The sequence below is a fragment of the Conger conger genome, chromosome 6, assembly GCF_963514075.1.
Source record: "Conger conger chromosome 6, fConCon1.1, whole genome shotgun sequence".
Taxonomy (NCBI): Eukaryota; Metazoa; Chordata; class Actinopteri; order Anguilliformes; family Congridae; genus Conger; species Conger conger.
Window position 1 is genome coordinate 51,280,738 of NC_083765.1, and position 23,816 is coordinate 51,304,553.

The 23,816-nt window shown below is 43.2% G+C and overlaps 1 protein-coding gene and 1 long non-coding RNA gene across 5 annotated transcripts in view; one reads left to right on the top strand and one right to left on the bottom strand.

The window, feature by feature from the left end:
• Nucleotides 1-23,436, bottom strand: part of LOC133131479 (epidermal growth factor receptor kinase substrate 8-like protein 2) — a 49,531-nt gene extending 26,095 nt beyond the window's left edge. The window contains exons 1-4 of one of the 4 annotated variants that reach the window (XM_061246854.1): nucleotides 23,242-23,436; nucleotides 17,501-17,551; nucleotides 16,837-16,883; nucleotides 1,513-1,577 (exon numbers count right to left, since the gene is read on the bottom strand). In XM_061246854.1, the coding sequence (XP_061102838.1) occupies nucleotides 1,513-1,577; nucleotides 16,837-16,883; nucleotides 17,501-17,535 (147 nt within the window). In that variant the 5' untranslated portion in view covers nucleotides 17,536-17,551; nucleotides 23,242-23,436. Of the gene's footprint in view, nucleotides 1-1,512; nucleotides 1,578-1,719; nucleotides 1,792-11,622; nucleotides 11,690-16,836; nucleotides 16,969-17,500; nucleotides 17,552-23,241 lie in introns of those variants that run through there. The other 3 variants (XM_061246853.1, XM_061246857.1, XM_061246856.1) reach the window with 3 other exon arrangements.
• LOC133131480 (uncharacterized) lies at nucleotides 1,396-11,148 on the top strand. The gene is made up of 3 exons (XR_009709030.1): nucleotides 1,396-1,608; nucleotides 1,754-1,842; nucleotides 11,055-11,148. It is a non-coding gene; the product is annotated as an uncharacterized LOC133131480 (long non-coding RNA).
• Nucleotides 23,437-23,816: the final 380 nt, after the last annotated feature.

Consider the following 23,816-nt stretch of genomic DNA (forward strand, 5'->3'; position numbering starts at 1 on the left):
TTAGTTTTTAGTCTCTCTAAGCACACGATGCCTGTTGCAGTTTGCAGAATTTACAGACTAATGATTTACAGATTTTATCCAAAGATACCATTTCCTCCTGAACATGGCCATCACCTGTCAAGTAACTCATTACATGAACTTCAAAGCGAATATAAAGGGCCCCTTCTAATGACCAATGTTTAGTTAGTGGCCATGCATGCACAGAGGCCACATAGTGACATCATTGGTTGTAGTCCCAGCCGGACATATCAGTTCGACCAATCAGACGCGACAATCCTGACTGAACCAAGTCCACATTTCTCCACATCGTGGAGTTAACGTAATTCCACCTAAATTCCGCCAAGTTATCTCACCACGTTTCGAACAGTGCAGCATTCATGAGGAATAACTAAAAAATTACTTCCAGATCAGCTTTGGTTTTTTGTGTGTGGGTAAAGTATAATTCCTTCCGTTTTCGTGAAAACATACGCGATCCGTTTCAGCATACAGTGACATGGTAATAGTGCTCCGCTGTTCTGGTGGAAGCGGACACTGTGAGTTTACGTTATAAGGTTCTATCTGCGTAGAGTAGAGTAGAGTTTTACGATATTTACTGTAGCTTCAAAGCTTTCACATCCTAACACAGCAAAACTGAAATGCAGGGCAGTTCTTCATCGATAAAAAAATGACAGACACCCTGAAAGTACTCTGAAAGTACAATATGAAAATCCTATCAAACTCTTTTGGTCTCACACCAAAAAGTGAGAGCTGGCAACCCTGACGGCAATGCTGCCTGATGCATGAACCACGTATCAGTAACATTTCATATCTGGCAACACACTGCCCAGTCTGCAAACATAATGCGCTCAGCCCATCCCTGTTCACTGGGATTCAGGCCAGGCCTGGGCCAACACATCGTGTTTGCAGACTGGGAAGTGTGTTACCACATATCTCATATTTAGTCAAATGAATTGGGAAATAAAAACAGAATGAATCAAACAAGGAAACTGCACGGATTGGATTGGATTGGCCGAGATTGACTCGCAAAAGTTATCGCAAGGCAAAGAACCCTCCGATAAAGAACTGAGCGTTTCAGCCAGGGCTTCAGTAACTGTTTACAAACGCAGATTATTTACAGTTATTAAGTGCCCGTATGTGGATTAAGTGCATCGAACAGCCTGCACGGCTGAGTGCTTCCCGTCTCCACAGGAATAAATACCACTTTATAGCACACAATCCCCCCCATAAAAGAAGCGTCAGTGCACGTCAGCTGGCCCGGTGGCACTTTCGACCACACGGTGCCACTACATCGAACCCGATCAAACATTAACCAAGATGTCAGCCTTTGGCTGAGTTTAGATAAAAAGCAATCCCGCTTTACATGCCGTGCCTCTCTTCCCTTCCAAACAGGCAACCGGGAAGGAACAAAAACTGAAAGCCACAGGAAATATAAAAAGAGATGGAGTGTGTGAGAGAGAGGACAGCACTGAACTGAGAGAAGCTGCAGAAGAGAGAAAAGGAGAAAAGTCTCACCTCCACGTGATACTGAGAGGTCTCCTGCATGATGACGTTGGAGTTTGAATATTTCTTTCGCTGCTCTGTGAGGTGGAGAGAGAAAAATCAGAGGAAGTAAGTCTCACACACACACACATACACACACACAGACAGACACACACACACACACACTAACACACACACACACACAAACTCAGGTATGAATACTGTACATAAAACACTGACTTGATCCCCACATGTTGTTCCTGGCGGTTGACAGCGAGAGCAGAGAGCGGAGAGCGGAGAGAGGAGACTGAGACAGAGGAGAAAGTCTCACTCAGGGCAATAAGGAAATGCAGCGGATCGCAGGTATCTGACCCGCGAGGGTGCACGCGCCCACACACACACACCTCCACACACATGGGCAGGCACCTCTGCAGTCTCTCTGGTGAAAGTGAATCTGAACAGAATGGTTTGGCTTGGCTAAGCTCAGGCTGTGACTGGTCTTACATGTCACATTATCGCACACACACGCACACACATGCACATGCACATGCACACACGCACACACACACGCACACACACACAAACACGCACAACCCGCACACAGACACACACACACACACAAACACGCACACACGCAAACACACACACACACACACATGTGCGCACACACACACACAGAGAATGGTTTGGCTAGGATCAGGCTGTGACTGGTTTTGCATGCCCCGTTATCACACACACTAAGCACCCTGCTTCCCCTTGTTTTGAAACTGAATCCCTCCTTCTTGTCCACAGAAGCATTTCAAAGAACATAAGAAAGGGTCAATAATGCAAATGACGCATACAACATTTCAAACATAAATAAATAAATACATTTTCTTAATGTCGTGCTTAGGTTTAATAATGAATAATAATAATTTGCTATTTAGCTGGCGCTTTTATCCGAAGCGATTTACAGTTAATTTCACTAAGCATGGGCCAATCCTCCCTGGAGCAATGCGGGGTTAAGGGCCTTGCTCAAGGGCCCAACAGCTGTGCAGATCGTGGCTACACAGGGATTATAACCACCAACCATCCAGGTCCCAGTCATGTCCACATTTTGAGATGTGCATGCTTATAGAATTAATGTACGAATACATTTGTATGAAGCACCTTCATTAATTATAACCCTGTCATAACAAATTATATGTTATAATAAATGCCCAGTTATTATTGTAGCAGCGTTGTAAAGGGGAACAGATCACCTCTTGTCTGGCAGTTGCTTTTGAGTGCTTGTCTGGCAGTTTGCTTAATGCATCAAGGTGAAAACAGTTACAATAGCCTGCATTTTAAACAACCACACATTGCCGAATACTAAACCTGCTGCAGCACACATTTACCTCTGTGTAGACTTGGCAGCTCAATAATAATCAAGAATAAAACTGCTGTTTTGGTTGCAAACTATGCTATGGTGAAGACAGTACAGACAACTATTGTGCCATTTCTGTGGCATAAAAAATTGGATGAGATACAAAAACTTTATCACCTGGATTAAATGTTCAAAAGGTCAGGAGATAAATACTGTATATTGGACAGCAATCCTTGTTATAATAAACTAGTTTGGTTACGTTTTCACTAACTTCTTAAGCACAATAATAATCTTACAACCTTTCTTAAAATTGATTACCAATATAGTAAATATCAATTGTCTTGGAACACCAACTTTGGTCAATCCAAACAATTCCTGGGTTTGTGTTCCAAGCATTGAACCACAATATGATTAGATGGAGTTTGGTGATTTCAAGTATTTATTACACTTCCCAGAAGACATTTCATACACAAAGTCCATCTAGATACCTTGCTAACAGATGTGATGTGCAGTGCGATTATTCAGGCAAATAAAAACATTTTGCATTGCAAATGTATGGCAGTTAGCGGGAGTTTAGCAAAAACTGGTACATTTGTCACAATGTAGTGAGGATGGCTAAACTGCAGCTAAAGCGATCCACCCAAATCCAATGGGACAATAATATATGAGCCCCCAATGAACTGAATGTGATGAAGGAGCAGTAGATCATCAGCACCAGCTATGATACATGCTCATCTGGGAAAAACATCTCAACCTGTACCAGGTACATGTCAGGAACCCGGGCAGGGGGAACCAACCGCAGACGCAGGGGTGACAAAAAGCACAGGGAAGACCCAAAATGCAGTCAAACCCAGGTGGAAAAACAAAAACCAAAGGATCCCAAAAATCAGGGAGCAGAAAAACAGACAAAAAACAGGGAGCAGAAAAACAGACAAAAAACTGGGAAGCAAAAAGGCAAGAACCCAAAGAGTGAGAACCAGGCAGAAAAACAAAACCCAAACAGAAAAACAGGGTGGCCAAAAGAACAAATTGTGAAAAAGAATACAAGGGAAGACTCCGGGAATCTGGAGAAGACAAGAAGCTGAAAAGGACAGGTATGAATACAAAACTGAACAGACAGTGAGAAACAGGTGAGAGGCCAGATGGAAAGACAGGAAGGAAATCCATATAAGGCATGGGAGGCAGAGACACTAAATGAAGAGCAGGTGGGATGAATGAATGGGAATGCATGATAAGACAGACAGACTACGGTGGTCACAGAGGGAAAGAAGGAACGAAAACAATAAGAACTTAGAAACAGATACAGAAAAATAGAGAACCTGACAATACACCTTATTAGTAAGAACATGGCGAGTATTGTCGAGCTGAATGGCCTGTTCCCATCATTATGCTATGTTATGTTATGTTATGCAGATCTGACCAATTACGTAATTGTTTTGGATTCAAATGCTTTCCTGTGCTCGACTGATCTTGCCTGGTGCACTTGAGCCAAACAAGGGGACCAACATGGTTTGCAGAGTATTTTATAGGTTCCAATACACCAGACAAGCTCAGAAACACGTATCAAAGTATTTGAAACCAATTGCATATTTGACCCAGGTTATGCTATCTCTGTATTCGTCCTTAAGGGAGCACAGTAAACTTGCTAATGCCTGGCATGGCAGAAGCCGACAATGAGCAGAGTAGTATTTTCTTTCATACTGTACTTCCTTAACTGTAGCTAGCTTCAAATCCAAGCTTAAAAAAGCTTTTGGACACTTTTTTATTTTCTATTGCTCTTCAGGCTAGATGTGTGTTTTAAAATTATTTTTAAACATAATAAACTTTGTTTTTATTTGTTTTTATACTCAACTGTACACATGGGTATTTCTTTACGTATCTGTACATGTTAATGTCTGTTAAGCAGTTTGTGCTTACTTTGTCAGAAAAGGGGCTACACAAATCTATGTGACTTGACTCGACCTTAACATTCATTGGCCATTTTTGCATAAGAACTTAGTAAAAATAAGTATACTACTGTTTTCTACTGCGGGTCATATGGATAAATGCAGGGTGGGTAGACTACAAAGGCAAGGATAGTCTCTCCTAAAAGTCTGGACCAGTATCAGCTGCAGAATTTGTGCTCCAATAGGCACAACAGGGCTAGATGTGAGAGTTACCTTCACAAACAAGCAAAGAGTAAACATGTTGTCTCTCACCCCCAAGCACTGTCGCCATGCACTGAATGACTTTATAGAAACCACAACCTGACACGCTTCAGTCTAGCTAGTTTCTTTTGTTAAAAGCTCATCGAGTAACTTCCTGGATACTGACTGTAACCAAGCCAATTTAATTGGCGGAGCCAGTTCCTTCACAAAACAGGACTAGACACAATAGACACATTTACCCCCCGTGGGTTTAGCTGGAGGGGCACTCACACACACACGTACGCCTGCATGCAGACACACACCAGCACTAGCCTCCAACCTCAGGCGGGTGCAAAAATGTGGGCACCCCTGGTTTCAATTAATCTGTATGTGATCGAAAGCAAACCCGCACTCCAAATGGTACACAGTTAAAGATCAGACCTTTCTGCTAATTTTAAAGCAAGCTTTTTAGAATACTATTTATTTTCATTTTTATACACACTGTTGATAAATTACAAAAAAAAGGAAAAGGGCCTTGTGCTTTCAGGAACCCTTTTGGATTACTCTTTAAAAAGTAACTCAATGCCTCCTAAAGTATCCAACTGCCGTGGCTGTTCTGTCTGGTGTTAACAAAACAGTTCCTCTAAACAGTTGTCCAAGGATTTCAGAATGAAGATGGTTCCACTGTCAGAAGCATCATTAGAAAATGGAAGATAAATGGTTGAAGTCAAGGCAAAGTTGACCAAGAAATATTTCAGATAGAATGGCCAGAGACCAGAAAGAACAACCTCAACACAAAATTAAAGGAGCACTGTCACACTCGTTTCAATTGAGATTATTTGGATTAAATGCTTAAATATTTAATCCTTAGTGTAGCCATTTCCTAAATATCGGGCAAAACTTTGAAGGGCAAACACGTCTAGTGATATCACTGGAAGTGTTTAGCTTGAATCTCCAGCCTGTTTCCCAGAAGGTAATGGGTAAGGTAAGGTAACTCCACCCTTGAACGCAGATTGGTCTATGGACGGCCACCCATCCAGGCGATGACATGACACTCCCACAAAAATACAGTAACCTTAGCATACAGATATCATGTAACCTAACCTAACTAGCCTGACCAATATGACGGACAGCTCTGACTTTGCCGAGTTAGAGAATTAACTTTTCGATTTTGACGAAGAAAAACAAACTTACAGTTTTGAACCGGAATAGAATTGCGTGAGCGAGAGAGACAGACAGCAGAGGACGAGGCAAAATAAAAATAACAGAAAAAATATCAATTTTTATTCCAGAAGCTGAAATGTCTGATATGCAGCACTTGGTTTGCATTATATAACGTACAATACTGGCACAAATTATTGAAACCCTGCGCTTTAAGAAGAGTTTTAGTACCGTACTCTTAAAACTTTTTGGCTATCAGTGCCCTTACTTCTATTGATGTTTCCCACGGCCAAATTCATCTGTAAAAATGTATTAGAAAATGTTATCATCTTCACCACGACTGGTTGGCTAATGACATTATACGACAATCGGTCATTTGAGACTGTTGAACAGTTTTTATTGCCTTTTATTTCATTTTATGTTGAAAAATACTGGACAAAGAAATACACTTTCAAGCTGATTATAACATTTCCAACACTAAGACACATTACACGGCTCAATTATTTAGATATGTAATAACCTACATACAGGAAGGTGTAATTTGTTTTTTAGTTTTATGTCGATATTACATTCATTACATATTACATATGTTATGTCCAAAAGTGAAACTGTTGCAGAATATTGCATTAATCATCAAACTGTTTATGAATGCATAATTTCTACCAGTCCTGTATCTGAGTTACATAAACAACCTTCGGACACCTTTGGATCAGATCACCTTAAGCATGTGACTGATAACTTTTTGCTGGTGACAGTGAAAGGAACAGAGCCAGATTTGTGTAAGGGCCCTCTACAAAAGATTGCTTAAGTCCCTAGCACAGTCACAGCGAGGAAAGATATCCCCTGATTTATCTGTGAATCCTGGTCACAGCGAGCAGTAGAAGAACCTGCTGATGGTCACTGAGGCTGCAGTGTGCTGGTCCCCCCTGTAGCCCCTGCAACCGTGGAATGAGCTTTTAGTTCGACGAAGAGGATCAGCGAAGAGACGGCGAAGTAGCTTGTCTACTGACATGCTTACTAACTTAAAGTGTGATGTGCTTAAAGGGGGCCAAATAAGAACAAAAACAGTCTGAGTCATAGGCTAAACCTAAGGCGTACCATAATCAAACATCATGAAGAAGAAAGAGGTGGTGTGCTGTGGGGCAGTGGGTAGCACTGTCACCTCACAGCAGAAAGGTCCTGGGTTCCTATCCTGCCTCGGGCCTCTCTGTGTGGAGTTTGCATGTTCTCCCCGTTCCACCGGGTGGGTACTCAGGTTTCCTCCCACAAACAGGTTAGGTTAATTGGAGAGTCTAAATTGTCCTTAGGTATGAGTGTGGGAGTTAATGGTGTGTGTGTGTGCCCTGCCAAGAATTGGCAGCCTGTCCAGAGTGTGTTCATCCCTCTCACCCAATGTATGCTGGGATAGACCCCAGCACCCCTGACCAGGAATAAGCAGGTAAAAGAAAGAATGGACGGATTAAGAAAAAGGAGAGCAGTGGTAAGCTCAGTAATCAAAATGGACCTAGCAGACCAAGGAAGAAGACCTCTTCATTTGATGACCTTCTGCACAGTGAAGAAAAACCTTGAAACAGTTGGTTAACAGATCAGAAACAGTTTTCAGGAGGCAGGTGTGGATGTGTCATAGACTACAGTCTGCAGAAGACTACACAAACGGAGGCGAAACTGCAAGATGCAAACTACTAGCTAGCCACAAAAACAGGATGGCCAGGGTACAGTTTGCTAAGAAGTAGCTAAAATAGCCTGCATAGTTCTGGGGAAATGTCTTGTGGGTAGATGAGACTGAGATTCACTCGTATCAGAGTGATGGCAGGAGCAAAGTGTAGATGCCGAAAGACACTGCAGAAGAACAAGCTGTGAAGCAAGGCGGTGGGGGTGTTATGGTTTTTGACTTGTCTTCATTGATGACGTAACTGCTCATGCAGCAGAATTAATCCTAAAGTGTACAGGAGCATCATATCAGCTCTTATCAGGTTCAAGAGAGTCCCTCCAACTCATTGAACAGCACTTCATCCTACAGCAAGACAGTGATCGCAAACATACAACTAAAGCAACAAAAAGGAGTTTTTCAAAGCGAAAAATGGAAAAAAATTCTTGACTGGCCAAGTCATTCACCCAATCTGCATCCAACGGAACATTCTGGAGCAGTGCAATGGCAGTGTTCGAGATTGGTAGTAATAAAGAAGAAAGTGGGGATAGAAACTGGGTAAAAAAGACATTCAATGACTGACTTAAAGAGGCAACAGCTAACAACTGTTGAAAGCTCCCCTTAAAGATTTGTCTCTAATTCCGATGTCGTTCATCAGTCTTGTTCATTTCTTTCCTATATCACCTGTTCCCAGACCCCCTGCCTCTACTGGTCTCATGCTTGTTTTTTTTCTGCATCTCTGACTTTTTCTGTCTCACAGGGCAGAGTAATCCATACCTCTGCTCCCCCACCCTCCTTCACCTTCTGCCTCCGGAGAGGAACAAAGGCCTCCTCCCTCCCACCCGCCCCCCTCTCTCTCTCTCTTTCTCTCTTTCTCCCTCTGTCCATTTGCAAGACGCGGATCATTTGTTGTTTCCTTCCCTCCCTACCCGCCTACAGCCTTCCAGGAAGGTGAAACATAAGTGTGTCAGCAGGTGCCTTTGTGAAAGTCAAGCCAGCCCCATTTCTTATTAATGACTGACGTTTGCACTCATCGGATCGCCGCGTCCCAACAGCTTGCGCCGGTACCCCCGCGCGCGCTCCCACCGCGAGCTCGCCACCCTCAGCCGGCGGAGCGGGCCGGGGATTTGGCTGGAGGTCCGGCCGCATCTCTCCAAGAAGCAGTAGGAACTTACGCCAGGGGCCGCCCCGAACAGCTGTGCCTCGAGCTTCCTGCCTGGGCTAGTTTGGCTCGGTCTGTCCCGGTCCCGGTCCGAGGGCGGGCCCATCGAAGTGGGAGGGCTGGGCTTCCATTGACTCCGCCCTGTCACATGACTCTCGTGCTGAGGCCAGAGTGAAATTAAAGTGTATTTTGCGTATTTTTTGTATATTTATTGTATATTGTGTTTTTGAGCTTTTCATATGATCCTGGAGCTTTCGATTTTTTGTGTTCCATACTGATCCAAGGAAAACAATTACAATTTTGGTAGAAGTTTGCACTGATATTTTTCTTAGCTGTTTGTAAAAGCATTTCCCACGTGACGTGAAGAATGTTTTTGCGTAATTATCGGGTGATGTTGCTAAATGTTAACACAGAGAGCGGACCACCGGAGGCAGAGGGGGACGGGGAATTGGGCTCTGGGGGCAGGGTTAGGGACTTTTCAAAAAACCTACCGCACTGCTCTTTGCAAATGTCTTGTGGGTGTCTTACATAGCTGATGTGAAATGGCACATATTTACCAAACCAGTTTGAGCCTGAATAGTCTTCAAGAGAAGAAATACAATACAAGTTGGGTAGTGTTTCAGAAAGCGATCAAGACATTATCAAGACCTTTGAATCGAATGACAGCTTTTCTAACCTCCAATTGTGTTTGAAAGAAAGTGTGGTTCCTGGCAACAAACACTTTCAACTTCTGTCGGAACAGTAAACAAGAAGCACCATGGCACCCATCTGCACTCCCTGTGCAAGTCACGTAATTTTGAGTCGAGTTTAATTCGCTGTCCGAAGCACTACCCGACTCATATTCTATTTCTTCGCTTTAGGAATATTCAGGATCAATATGTACCATTTCACGATATACTTTGGTATGATACCTTTATCCAAAGCACTGTACAATTGATGCTTCTCATTCACCCATTCATACACACACTCACACACCAATGGCAATTGGCTGCCATGCAAGGCACTAAGCATCTCGTCAGATTGACACTTGTAATTCAGCAACGGCGAGCAACCATGTGACATCACAGTGACATCACACTCTCCTAGATGCTTTGCAAACTTGCTAAATACGGCGTTGATCAGGAAATTTAAGACTGGATAAGCCCCTACTGGTAAATAAAATAAAAACTGAATAAAAAATATTTTTTTTGCTTGGATTTACTTACTGATAGTCTGATGAGTAAATTAAGTAAGAACTTAAGTAAAAACGTATGTAGCAAGCATGCAAAATCCCTTCATCATCAATCAGCATGATGATGATGAAGTGCAAGAACTGTCAATTCAGAAGAGACAAAATACTACATAAACACTTAAACAAACCACTTGTACGAGCACTGTACAAGCAATAATAAAAAATGTTTTAAAACAGATGGAATGGTTGCAAACTTGGCAGAAAGTAAAAAAAAAAAAAAAACATTAAATGGCACCTTCATACCACCAAACTCTTTGGAAGGGGGGCACAAAGACAGCCCTTACTGAGCACAATAAACTAAACCAAGCATCTTATGTTTGCCAAACCACATTGGAATTATAACTGGAAGAGAGTGGTCAGATGAGTTTGGCCATACAACACCATCGATATGTTTGATGGAAAAAGAGGAATGCAAAAAAGAGAAAGTGTTTTTAAATGTTTTGCTGCCAGTGGTGCAGGGGCGCTATTCAAGATCAATAGCACAATGAATTCAATAAAGTACCAGGAGATTTTGGCAGAAAATCTGGTTGTCTCCACTAGGACGCTTGGTGGTAGGTAGATGGTCCAGTAGGACAATGACTCCAAATACATCAAAATCCACCCAATGGTTAAGTGAAAACTGTGCTATTCCATGGTCTACTAAGATCGAAGTTAGCCGTACAGCCACATTAAACCGAGCCAAAGTTCTCGAAGGAGACACTACACAACCAGTCTCGCTGGCCTTTGTGGCGTAAACCCCATTTTTTGCTGAAAAGTGAACCGTCCCTTTCCACCGACTTGTAGAAAAACCCCATTACCTGGTTCAGTGGTTCAGAACACTTAAGTGTAACACAAACACCGGCCTGTTTTCCCCGCTAACCGCTCCCTGTCAGCTCTCATTGTCCGTGTTCTTTTTTCTCCAGAGCTGGCCGAAGATTAAACCCGCATTGTGCGTCTCATTGACCTACATCACAAACAAGAAGCTGAGCTTTGTGCGTGCGGCCGCACACAGTCACCGAGAGCAGGTACGCTCCTCAACAGCTGACCAGTGTGAGGACTTGAGCCACAAACTCTGGAACTTTCCAAAACAATTATCACGCCGTTCTGTTAGCATTCCTGGGCTCTCTCACTCGGGAAGAACTCCTGCCAACAGAAACACCTGGTCTTAACCTTTCACTGCCTCTACAAGAATCACGCTCACTTCCCACAGTCTTACCCAGAGGTTCCCAGAGTAAGAATCTGATAACAACAACAAAAAAAACCCCACACAAATAAGCAAATTCACGGTGTACACACAAGTGGACAGCCAGAAACGAAAGCAGACAAAATCTAATTTAGAGACAGTGATGGACACAAATCATGAATGCAAAATGCACATTCCCGCAGGAAGTTTTAGCACTTCCACGAAGTGAATGTCCTACCAGCTAGTCCAGCAGAAAACAACAAGCAGCAGCGTGATGAGTCCCTCTCTTATGCACATGGACAGTGTACCTCAGGCTCTCCCTTCTGCTCTCCTTCTCTGTTTCTCTCCTCCGCAGCTCAGGGCACAGTGCCCTCCGTACGGTATGAGATGAGTCCTCACCCCCCGGCCTCCCGACCCAATCGGACTCATATCGGGGGCGGCCTCGGAGCCCGGAAGAGACTTTGCATAGTCTGCGGAACAGTGCCAGATGAGCGATTGTGTGAACTTTGCATGCAAAAGGAAAGTGATCTCAACACGAAGACAAACCTTCACTGCACCGACAACACTGGATATAATGGTAAATGGTTGGCATGTATATAGCGGCTTTATAAAAAGTGCTGTGTTGCACACTCACACAGCAAGGCACTAACCAGCTCGTCAGGAGCATTTAGGGGTTAGGTGTCTTGCTCAGGGACATTTCGACAATCGAACCGGCAACCCTCCGACTGCCAGACGACTGCTCTTACCGCCTGAGCTAATGTCGCCCCAATGGATACGGTGGCTTTTACCCGGTATAATTCATACTGTAATGAAGACTATTTTTGCTGTATTAATAAAATGTTATTGACCTGAACTTTGGGGTTTTTACTCTACAACAAGGAGTGTTAAACATTATGTTGAACACCTTCCCTCCAGACACGCTCACGTAGGCGTACAGAAACACACACAAGCGCCAGTCCACACACACGTCTCACAGCCTGGGCCAGTGAACATGTTGGGACTGGCCACCCCACAGTGTCAGTGACCATCTGTCACACAATGTCACACCACAACCATTGCTAAAGGGATGGTTCACCTTCTGGAGCTAACAGAAAATATTTCCAATTGGCCAAGACAATTTATCTGTGCACTTTCTCTATGCAATGAAAAATATTTTACATATAGATTGCTGGTATAATGGGAGTTTGAGTTTTATTGCTTTAAATCACATCATTCAAACTCATCAAAGCCCCAGTACCAGCTGTTATAAAGCTGGCAGGTCATCATAAACTTCAAAAAAGATCCTCCATCAAATTCAAAAAAACTATCTGAGCCAATCAAAAACACGCTTTGAAAAAGAAACAATATTAAAAGACTAAACCATCCCTTTAAGTTTGTATATGTCCAGTTTTTCCGCATTACTGTAACTCTAACTTTTGTCTGAATGAATAGCATTATTTCATGACTGTACAGTCACTTAGAAACCATAGTCCCTCATAATAGCAACAATTCAAAAGGATATTGTACGCTATTGTCCTTCTATTCACCATTTCAAACAATACAGCCATGTATTTGTAAAGGAGCAAACTTGTAACTTGTAAAGTTGAAATGCTGGCACCCCACGTTTAGATTTTATCAGAATTCAATCTTACATGTCACCTTGGCATGTTACACTATTCGTCAATGAAAGCTAATGGGAAAAGATCAACAGCCACATCAGTCCACAGTGTCCTCTACAAAGCATCCTAATTACTGGGAGAATTGCTGGTAAACGGAAAATGGACTTTATATGACACGTTCATCCAAAGAGCTTTACAATTTATGCCTCACACTCACCCATTCACACACACTCACACACACACACACACACACACACACACACTCACATCAACGGCGACCGGCTGCCATGCAAGACACCAACTGGGCCTTGGGAGCAACTGGGGGTTAGGTGTCCTGCTCAGGGACACCTCCACACACAATAGGCAGTTTCTGTTCCACAGCTCTGCCATACCAGCACCCTGGGAATAGTGTGGCACAGACTGGCTTACAAACCAGGAGTCTGTGTTTTACAGCTGTCAATCTGCTGATGTACACTGGAGTAAGACGCTGTACATTCTTTCAATGATCACATTAAAATAACTTTCACATTCATATTTGAAACCTTTGCATCAGTAACATTGCGCATATGTCATGTTATCAAAGAAATAATTATTGCTATGCTAACAGTGGCAGGGTGCTATGAAATGAATTGTGACTATTAAGCAATCTGAAGAGAAGCAGGTATAACAAAGGACCGATGATATGAATCCATGCAAACCAGACCTGGGTCAAATGCTGTATGTAATTGTTTTGGATTCAAATACAAATACAAATACTACTTGGATTGATCTTGCCAGGTGCAATTGAGTCAACCAACGGCATCAGAAGGCTGGATTTGCACTTTTTTAGAGTATTTCCAATATACCAGACAAGCTCAGTAATGCGTAGAAAGGCATTTGAATCCAAAACAATTATTACGTATTCGACCATGGTCTGATGCAAATGTGTGAATAAGATACATTCTGTGAATGAGAGCCTTTGTTAATAAAGCATTTCCAGTACCTTACCAACTGAAGAGATTAAAACAAACAAGCAAATACGTCCTAATTACCTGAATCCACAAGGGAGAAGAGAGATAAACTGAACGTAACATGACTGGTGTAGAACTCATTATGGCTTTTTCAGTTACTATTAGACAACTATGAGAAAATATACAATACTGTATTGGGGCGACATTAGCTCAGGAGGTAAGAGCAGTCGCCTGGCAGTCAGAGGGTTGCTGGTTCAATCTCACCCTGGATGTGTCGAAGTGTCCCTGAGCAAGACACCTAACCCCCTAAATGCTCCTGGCATGCTGGTTGGTGCCTTGCATGGTGGCCAATCACCGTTGGTATGTGATTGTGCGTATGAATGGGTGAATTAAAAAGCATCAATTGTATAGTGCATTGGATAAAGGTCCTATATAAATGCCAACCATTTACTGTGAAACGATATCAGGTCTACACTTGTTACAGGACAGGACATGACGTGGTGGCAGGTGGGAACTGCTCTACTGTGCTTAACCAAAGCTTTTGGGATTCTGCTTGGCAAGTATAAGCATCTATTAAATCTAGGTGGAGTCCCACCCAATGTCTCACTTAAGAAAGGTATCTTATGAAGGTCAAGAAGTCTGAAATGTTGTATCATTAATAAATTCTTTCCTCGGAGAGACATTTAAATGGGACTCCACTTATATTTAATAGATACTTATACTTCTCAAGAAGAATCTTGTGTTACAAACTCTTCTTATGTACTGTCGAATGGCGCATTACACTTAAATTCATATTTATTTAACACTTATATTCTCTCATCCACCTGTCACAGTAGGTGTGCCAAAGTATTTTTCTCCCAAAATACGTAGAATTATAAATGTGCGCAATTCTTTATGAATAGAGGCCAGTGATTCGTGTTTGAATTTGGAAAAAGAGGGAGAGGTGCAGGAAGGAGGAGAGCACAGAGCTGGTCTGTGCTGGAGGGAGGGGCCCGGGGAGTTCCTGTCTGCGGGCCGGTGACCGAGGGGAGGGGCTCTAACAACCAGAGTCTGTGGCCAGCCAGCCCCACCCAGAATATCCCTCTCTCTCTCTCTCTCTCTCTCTCTCTCTCTCTTTCTGTCCCTCTCCCCCCTCCATCTCTCTCTCTCTCTCTCCCTCTCTCTTTCTGTCTCTCTCCCCCCTTCTCTCCCTCTCCCTCTCTTTCTGTCTCTCTCCCCCCTTCTCTCCCTCTCCCTCTCTCTCTTTCTGTCTCAGGCTTCCTCCCTTTCTCTCTCTCTACCTCGCTCTCTCCCTCTTTCTCTCTCACTCTCAGCTATCTATCCCACGGCAGGGTGTCTGTGGGGGGTCGTTTGTGTGGTGTGTTTTGTTGTTGGTTCCATTTTTTAACTGTCTCAATAAAGGTGTTTTTAAATCTCTCTCTTTCTCTCCTCATCTCCCTCTCTCCCTCTCAGCTCTCTATCTCTCTCTCTGTCTCTCCTCCTCTCTCCCTCTCTCAGCTCTCTATCTCTCTCTCTCCTCCTCTCTCCCTCTCTCAGCTCTCTATCTCTGTCTCTCCTCCTCTCTCCTTCTCTCTCCCTCTCTCAGCTCTCTATCTCTCTCTCTCTCCTCCACTCTCTTTCTCTCCCTCGCTCAGCTGTCTATCTCTCTCTGAATAGGCCTTTCATTACCTGCAGGATGCCGTTGTACACACCCTTTTCCGACCGCATAGTAGTGAATGATGTACACGCCCCGACTGCCTCATTGCAAGTACAATTATGGACGTTGTACACACACGCACACACACACACACACACAGAAACTATACTTAGCAAATCATGTACACTAAATATTCCATTCAAGTACAAATAAATCTGAACCCGCTGACCCCATGAGACGGCCACGGGCCCAACCCTTCATCTTCCAGTCCAGCGGAGGTTCCAGAATAATAAAAACGTTACCAAACTTTATTTACGTAAGGAATTTTATCAAGAATGTGACACAGTGCACTTCACAGCGCACCCTGGCCCTACCTCCACTCACACTCATTCATGTTCAACAGCCACTGATCCAAAACAGGTCTGAAACACTCACAACCTACACAAATATGAACAGAAACCCAGCAACCAACGTGATACTTAAATGGTGTGTGTGTGTGCGTGTGAAGGTCAGTTCATAGTCCAGTGACAGAGTGTCATGTCGTCAAACTGCCGATTCCTCCATTGTCCTCGGAGTGTCAACTGTCACTTGGATGTGTATATACTTTTTGCAAACAACAATTAAAACCATAGTCATTCTACACAATAGAATGTTCTTGAACGTTCTGCGGTTTCAGTCGAGCGACACGCTGTCACTGGACTATAAACCGGCCTTGAGAGAGAGAGACAGAAAGAAAGAGAGATAAACAGCGACTTCCCCTAAAGTGAATGCAATATTAGCGAGAGTAAGAGAGAAGAAGACTGAACTCACAGAGATAGAGAGGGTAGAGGGACAGAGACAGACAGAGAAAATGTAAATTTGTCACCGGGTCCCCTGGGGAACCTTTGTCCCTCCTTATCGGGTTGTTGTAACAGCTCAGCCCATCTTGATAGTCATAACACCGAGAGGGCTGGATTTCCGGGCACGTTCATTTGATTTGCAAATCGGCAATTGCTTTTGATTCTTCACAATTGTGCTAATGATAGGTGAACAGGTGACACGTCTACCTCAACTTTCATTCCCTCTAACATCTTACATTCAATCAGTACTGTACATTACACAGTATATAACACGTAACCCACACACATTAGTCCTACAGTAAGACAGAGCACATAGGACATACATATACGAGCATGTACACCAGTATGTAAACTTTCACACAGCGACCCAAACAGGCTCACACTGACACACACACCCTCCAAGTGTCACTTTCTCTCCCTCCTCGCTCTCCCTCGCTCTCCCTCGTGCACGCAGACGCAGACGCAGACGCAGACGCAGACGCACAGGCGCTCAGCTTACCGTACAGGGCCTTGGCGCTCAGCTTGCTGTCGGAGCGGGCCACCCCACTGTAAGCAGAGGAAGAAGAGGCAGGGTTACGCTGCCGGCCCTTCATCTTTCCCCGTCGCTCTCCCGCTCTGCGTTACGCTACGCGCACGGCGGTGTGACACGGGGCGAGAGGGCGAGAGAGAGAGAGGGAGGGAGAGAGGGAGAGAGAGGGAGAGAGGGAGAGAGGGAGGGCGAGAGGGAGAGAGAGACAGCTGAGGGAGGGCGGGATGCTGTCAGAGGGCCAGGCAAAGCAAACATTCCCCAACAGAGCGGCTCTGTCGTCCCGAAAACACACCGTGCCACACGGCACTGCACCACGCCCGGGGAGCGCGTAGGTGTGTGTGTGTGTGTGTGTGTGTGTGTGCGTGTGTGTGGGTGTGTGTGTGTGCATGCGTGTGTGTGTGTGTGTGTGTGTGAGTGTGAGTGTACCACTCCACTGGGATGTGTGTTTGTGTCTGTGTCTTTATATGTCCATGTGTGTGCATATGCGTGTGTGTGAGAGTATGAGAGAGAGAGAGAGAGAGAGAGACAGAGGCAGAGAGAGAGAGAGAGAGAGAGAGACATAGATGCAGAGAGAGAGAAAGAGAGAGAGACATAGAGGCTGAGAGAGAGGGAGAGGGGGGGGGGGGGCACTCACTTTGTCTCCCTCTTTGGGGATCCCATGAGATTCATGGTTTATAACATCCACCTGTCAGAAACAAAAGGTATACGAGTTAGATAAATGGTTTGTAACATCCACCCATCAGAAACAAAAGGTATACGAGTTAGATAAATGGTTTGTAACATCCACCCGTCAGAAACAAAGACGGTATATGTGTTATACACACCATCACAGAGCCTTCATTGCACCTCACAAATAGACCCACTGTGAAGAATCCACAATTCCTCATCTTCCTTCTTCTTCATATACCCTCCCTATTTTTGAGCCTCCCGTCCTCCCTCAATACCTCCACGACCCTTTCCTTCACGTGGCACGCAGATGGGAATATTAAGGTGCTGTCCACCAGGTGGCAGCACCGGCCCTTCAGACAGGTATGGCCACAGCTGTGATTGATTGTTATCACTGTAGCTGTGGTCCATTACTGCGTTATTGGGCTATAAAAGAGGTCTGGTTTTCAGGCCAGGGAAGAAGAGACACTTGGGCTAGTTGTTTGTGTGGTCATGGGGGCTGTAAGAGTTTTGTGAGGGCATTATTGGTTCTCTTGTTGATTTAATTTACAGTAGTGATGCATTTGGGTTGCCAGATTGGCCTTTGATTTAAAATACTGTTTGTGTTATTTTTGTTCATAAAAGGCAGTAAGCCAATCATCCATTCTTTTGATTTCGGCTTGTCTGTCCACCCCGTGACCAGTGGCCACCCCCAGCCCGATGTCACATTAAATAATTCTACATCTGTCAGCCCATCACTAGTTTCTCAGACTTCCAACTTGCTGAAACAGCAGTGGACTTGTCTTTCTCCCTTTCCCACAAGGTTTTCAGGGGTTTGCAAAAGGACACACGTAATTGGCCAATAGCACTCAGGGAGACTTCTGTCTACCATTGTATCACCCAATACTGCCTCCGCTGGCCAATAGGGAACACACAATCTTTCTGTGCTGCCATAATCGACTGTGCAGTGTGTGTGTTGTATGTGTGTGTGCGCACGTGCGTGTGCGCGCGTGCGTTCATGTACATATACAAATCTTCAGAGTTTTCCCTGCTTTAATGCTAAAGATATGAGGCTCCAAAATCGCAAAAATCACTACCCTCCTCCCTTATTTAAAGAGCCAATATCTCCTGAACGGCATATCCAATGAGGCTCAATTTTTTTGCATGTTCCCTATTGAATATGTAAAGAACATTTACACAAACTTTGAGCAAAAACACCTCTCATCGATTTTTCACGGAATGACCCATTCTGAAGAATATAATTTGGTCCGTTTTTCTTCAGTCACGGGTAGCAAAGCCAGACTCCAGTTCTTACGGTACATGGCACACATCCGCACACTAACAGGGACAGACAAAGCGCTGCCATACAAACCATCATCGGTCTCATGCCTGCCAGGTCACCGGAGCATGACACTGTGAGAAGCTCGCTCCCATATTCTGTGTCACATGAGGCCAAAGGAACCCAGGAGACGCTGGTCACATGATCTCATGGCAAATATTACAGCAGGGAATGACCTCACTGCCTCACCTACCCTACCGAAATCAACCATCTTTCCTCTTTAACACAAGTCCCGGCAGAGTTTAAACTGCACCTATCCTACCGATATCAACCATCTTTCCTCTTTAACAGAAGTCCCGGCAGAGTTTAAACTGCACCTATCCTATCAATATCAAGCATCTTTCCTCTTTAACACAAGTCCCGGCAGAGTTTAAACTGCACCTATCCTACCGATATCAAGCATCTTTCCTCTTTAACACAAGTCCCGGCAGAGGTTAAACCAAAGGAGGAAAAACAAAATCCTCAGGTTTAAATCCCTAGCCCACAGAACTTTCCGGATCTGTGAAATAAGGATTAGCTGCTCCGGTCATAGCACATTTATGTGTTCTAGCATGCGGCAATTGACCCATTTATTTCCCATTTATTTTGCCAAAGTTCCTTTTGAAGTAAAGGTAATGTAAAATGTTATAAAGTTTAAATAAACAATGTCAATATCAACAGGCCCAGCTTTGAGGCAGAACAGGTGGAGAGCAATGCAGGTGTAACAGCCTATTGAGAAAATGACAGTTCTGTGATGAAATTTAATCTATCTCTCTTCTCCTTGTTTGCTCTCCATGTTACAAACAATGTTTTAAACAAACACAAATATGCAGACATGCTATATTTGCTTTAGCTTAAATGCAGGGCTGTTGCATATCCCAACATGCACTGGGCAAGAGGAAGGACTACAGGCTTTCCAATTAGCTTAACCTGCCTGTCTTTGGACTGTGGGAGGAAACCAGCGCACAAGGAGGAACGTGGATAGATGGGAAAACATGCTAACTCCACAAGAACCCAGCACCTTCTAGCTGTGAGGTGACAACGCTATCCACTGCATCACTGTATGCCGCTCCACAAAATGCATTAATATCAATCGACTGAAGTGAAACCAATTCAACCGCAGCCATGTTTCTGAGTCTTTAGTCGGCTAGCACATTAGCAACCATTTACACACACTGCTCATGTCATCGATAGGCCTGTCTATGACATCAGCAGACGGTAACTGTAGTCAAGGAGGATACTGGTTAGACCTAACCTGACCCCACCTGCGGCTATTCCACTTTCCCATCATTGAGATTTTACCGTAATACGTGCATGTGTAACAGGTACTGTATTTACACATGCAATAAACTGAAGCCCCACACAGAGCGAGCAAACACACGCATGCACCCGAATGTGATCCTGATAAAGTGACCAAGGTACATACTCATAAAGGAACATCTGACATTGATAGGGATATGCCGCAGTATGTGTTCAGAGATGATGATTTGACATCACGATCTTCCCCATCTCCACGGCAAGTCCAACTGTAGTTACATTACATTTACATTACCTTTATTCGGCTGACGCTTTCATTCCAAGGCCACTTACAGTTGATTAGACTAGGCAGGGCACAGTCCTCCCTGGAGCAACAGTACTATGCATGAACTCAGACAGTACTGTGACTGTGTATGTCCTGAGGTTGTTTACAAAGAGCTAGGTGTTCTGTCTGTGCTGGGTGCTCCATATTACCACAATAAGGCCAAGCTATTCATATTTCTCCGGGGACTGGCAATAAATGCTGAAATACACGTGCGCCTGACGACTATTTCTACACCACCGTGAGTATGACACGACCAAGCAATTTGTCACCAACACCTGCACTGTGCAGGATTGAGTGACAGGACACCACTGGTGAGTGAGCCACTGAAGGCCGAGGAGCCACTGATGGACTGTGATAACACTCCCTACAGCGAGTGTCATAGTCCCCAGGTCATTAAACCTTTTCCAACACCGAGGACAGAGGGCAAACCCTGCACAGCTTTTGCAACGATATTATATATTAAATGATAATATTATGTTACCTTATTCATTAAAACAACATAGGTACAGAACGGTTGGTAACAGAAATACCTGTAAGATAACACGGTGAGACAGCTGAGACATGGGGTCACCACTGAAGTTGGTGTAAGGAATTGTGCCTTATATTCATACTGTATATAAAAACATGTGCCTCTTGCCAATTTATCTCTTTAATTGAAGAAATGACAGACATTGTAGCCTAGATTCTAGAGTTTGATTTGGGGACAGCGCACAGCAGAACAAGTACAACACATCTATATGCAAAGTTGGTACAGGCTTTTATTGTTTTGTTATTGCATTTTTACTATTAAATAAAAAAAAATCATACAGTATCAATATGAAAAAGGGTTAACTGGTTTTTAAGAGATGTCAAATGCTGAATGGGGTCAGATTGACCCCAAACATAATAGGAGAGTTAATTGGGTTTTTCACTTTAATTTAAAGGAAAACTAAAACTCCTCCTACCATTATAATGCTAGTGCTTCAACTGCTGTTCCTGTTACTACAACTGCCACAAAAACAGCAGTAACTGTTTTTCTCCAGAACCCAATAGACTACCAGGACGCTCTCCGGGCAATGATGTAAGACACCCTTCAACATGCACCAATGAGAGTGCCAGCAAATTGTATAACAGCGTCCTAAAGCATTTCAAGGTACAAGGAAGGGTCCTGATAACAGAGGACTCTTTCTCAGTGTCATATTTTTCCATTTTTGAGTCAGCAAAACAAGAGTCACATAACTACACTTAACATTTCTGTTTCGCCGACCACTTATCAAAATCAGTCAAGTTCATACCACGTGTTATGCATCTGATAATGCATCAGTGATAAGCATCTGATAATGCATTGTTCTGACACAGAACATATGTGGAAAACGAAAAATGACTCTGACACAACAAATAACAGAATCAAATTACATTCTACGGCCCCTAACACAGTCGGATATACACACTATAATAAGTATAAGAATATTGATATGCATCGATATGAATCAGCTATCATAAAACAAATTTAAGAAAACTTTTTTTTTTAATTATGGGCCTTGCCCTGAATGCAGAGTGATAGTGATTAAAGTACATATTTTAGATTTGTATTAACACATTATTTATTGCCAGTAAAGGCCTACTTTATAAATTTCAGTTACAAATTTGTAGAACTGCTATCATAAAGCAATTAAAAAACTTAAATTAGTCAATTAAGTAAGAATTATCTGAATGCCAGAGGTTTCCTTTAATAATAATAAAAAAAAACATTGGAACATGACAGTAAATGTTTTGAAATAAAAGTATAGTTTTCACATATGTTTGAACGCAACATATAGGGTAATTATATTTTGGATAATGAGCCAAGCTTAAATCGCTAATGCTGTGATGCTGTGGCACTTTATTTCGCATCAAGCATGGCCGATAGTTTGGCCAGGCCTGACCATACGGCAGTATCTTAGTTAGCTCATCAAATTAAATCAAACTCATTTGTAATTAAATTGTATCTTCACAACCTTTAACACAGTGAAAATGTTGCGTTAGCTGGGACGTGTAATCGTTTTATAATCCGAGATATCAACCATCAATTTACTTAAACCCGGACGTGCATCTGAAATAAACTTTGACCGGCCCACTGAAAAAGGTAGAGACCACAGCTCTACAGTATTGTGAGGGGCTGCAGGTTTATTGATTCAGATTAACGAAGATAATATGGCTAATATTTCATCTCCTGAAAATGAACTTAATTTAAAAGACTTTTAATGTTGAAATGGTTTTCAGGGGATCATAAACTGCCACCAGTAGTATTTGCAGGCTTGAATCTTAAGTAGAGCCCCCTTGAATTCAGTTCCAGTATTCGCAACTAAAACTATGTACCATGAATAGATGCTTTGTCAGCGGAGCAATTAGCTGATGTAAGCACTTGGGACTAGAAAATGACAAACAGAGACATTTTTTTTGGACAGAAACTGGTCACTTTGTGATCCCAGACATTTATTCAGTATAGGTCTGTGACGTTCTTTTAATGGCATGTAGGCTACCTTTTAGTGATGTGCATGTACCACGCTTGATTTACTGATTACGTACAGATCTATGGGAAACTGAAAACTAAATTGTTTAATTCATGTAGGATTCTTAGCGAATGGATCGCCATTGCCGTTTCAGTAACTATTTAAACCATTCAATCGATATGCAATTGCAATCGTGCCATATTTGTGCCATAATTAATTTTTACTGTAGGTACTCAAGAACGGAATGTAGCCTATTAGGAAGCGTATACACTACCTGCCGTCAGTAGAACCATCCAGCAAATTAACACTATTCGACCACCATCAGGTTTTTAATAACAAGAAAAGTAAGGCGTTCTTACCCACCACAGAATCCAAACGCGGTCTCTATAGTCTTACACACTTTTCGATCGTGTATCTTTTGATCCAACTCTAGTAGATTAGCCAATCAGACGCGATAGGTTGCCATGTATGCCGATACGTATCATACAGTAGCAATATCTATTTTGAACTTTGGTCTTCGAATGGTTGAGTGTTTTCGTTGATCGTATATTTTCTTTGTAGTCAAGGGGACGCTGGTGTTTGTGGTTTCCTCCTAAGAGTAGACTGCTTTTAATGAATGCATCTTAACGGTTGCTGGAAATTCTCAAACTAGTAGATAATTCCGAGCGAGACAGGCAGTCCGGACAACTGAGCAACAGGTAACTCAGCAGGTAACGTCACCTGCGACTTTAAGGGGGAGGAGCACGCCACGGGGGCACCGAGAAGGCAGTAATAAACATTATATAAGCGATACATTGAATTCGTTTGTAAATTATGGTTTTCCTGCAAGTGTTAGCTTCAAATAATGTTAACGGGTTAGAACCAGACACTGTTTGGCAACCTCGAATTTATCTCATCCTTGAATGAAAATGGAAGTGACACTTGTCAGCATTTG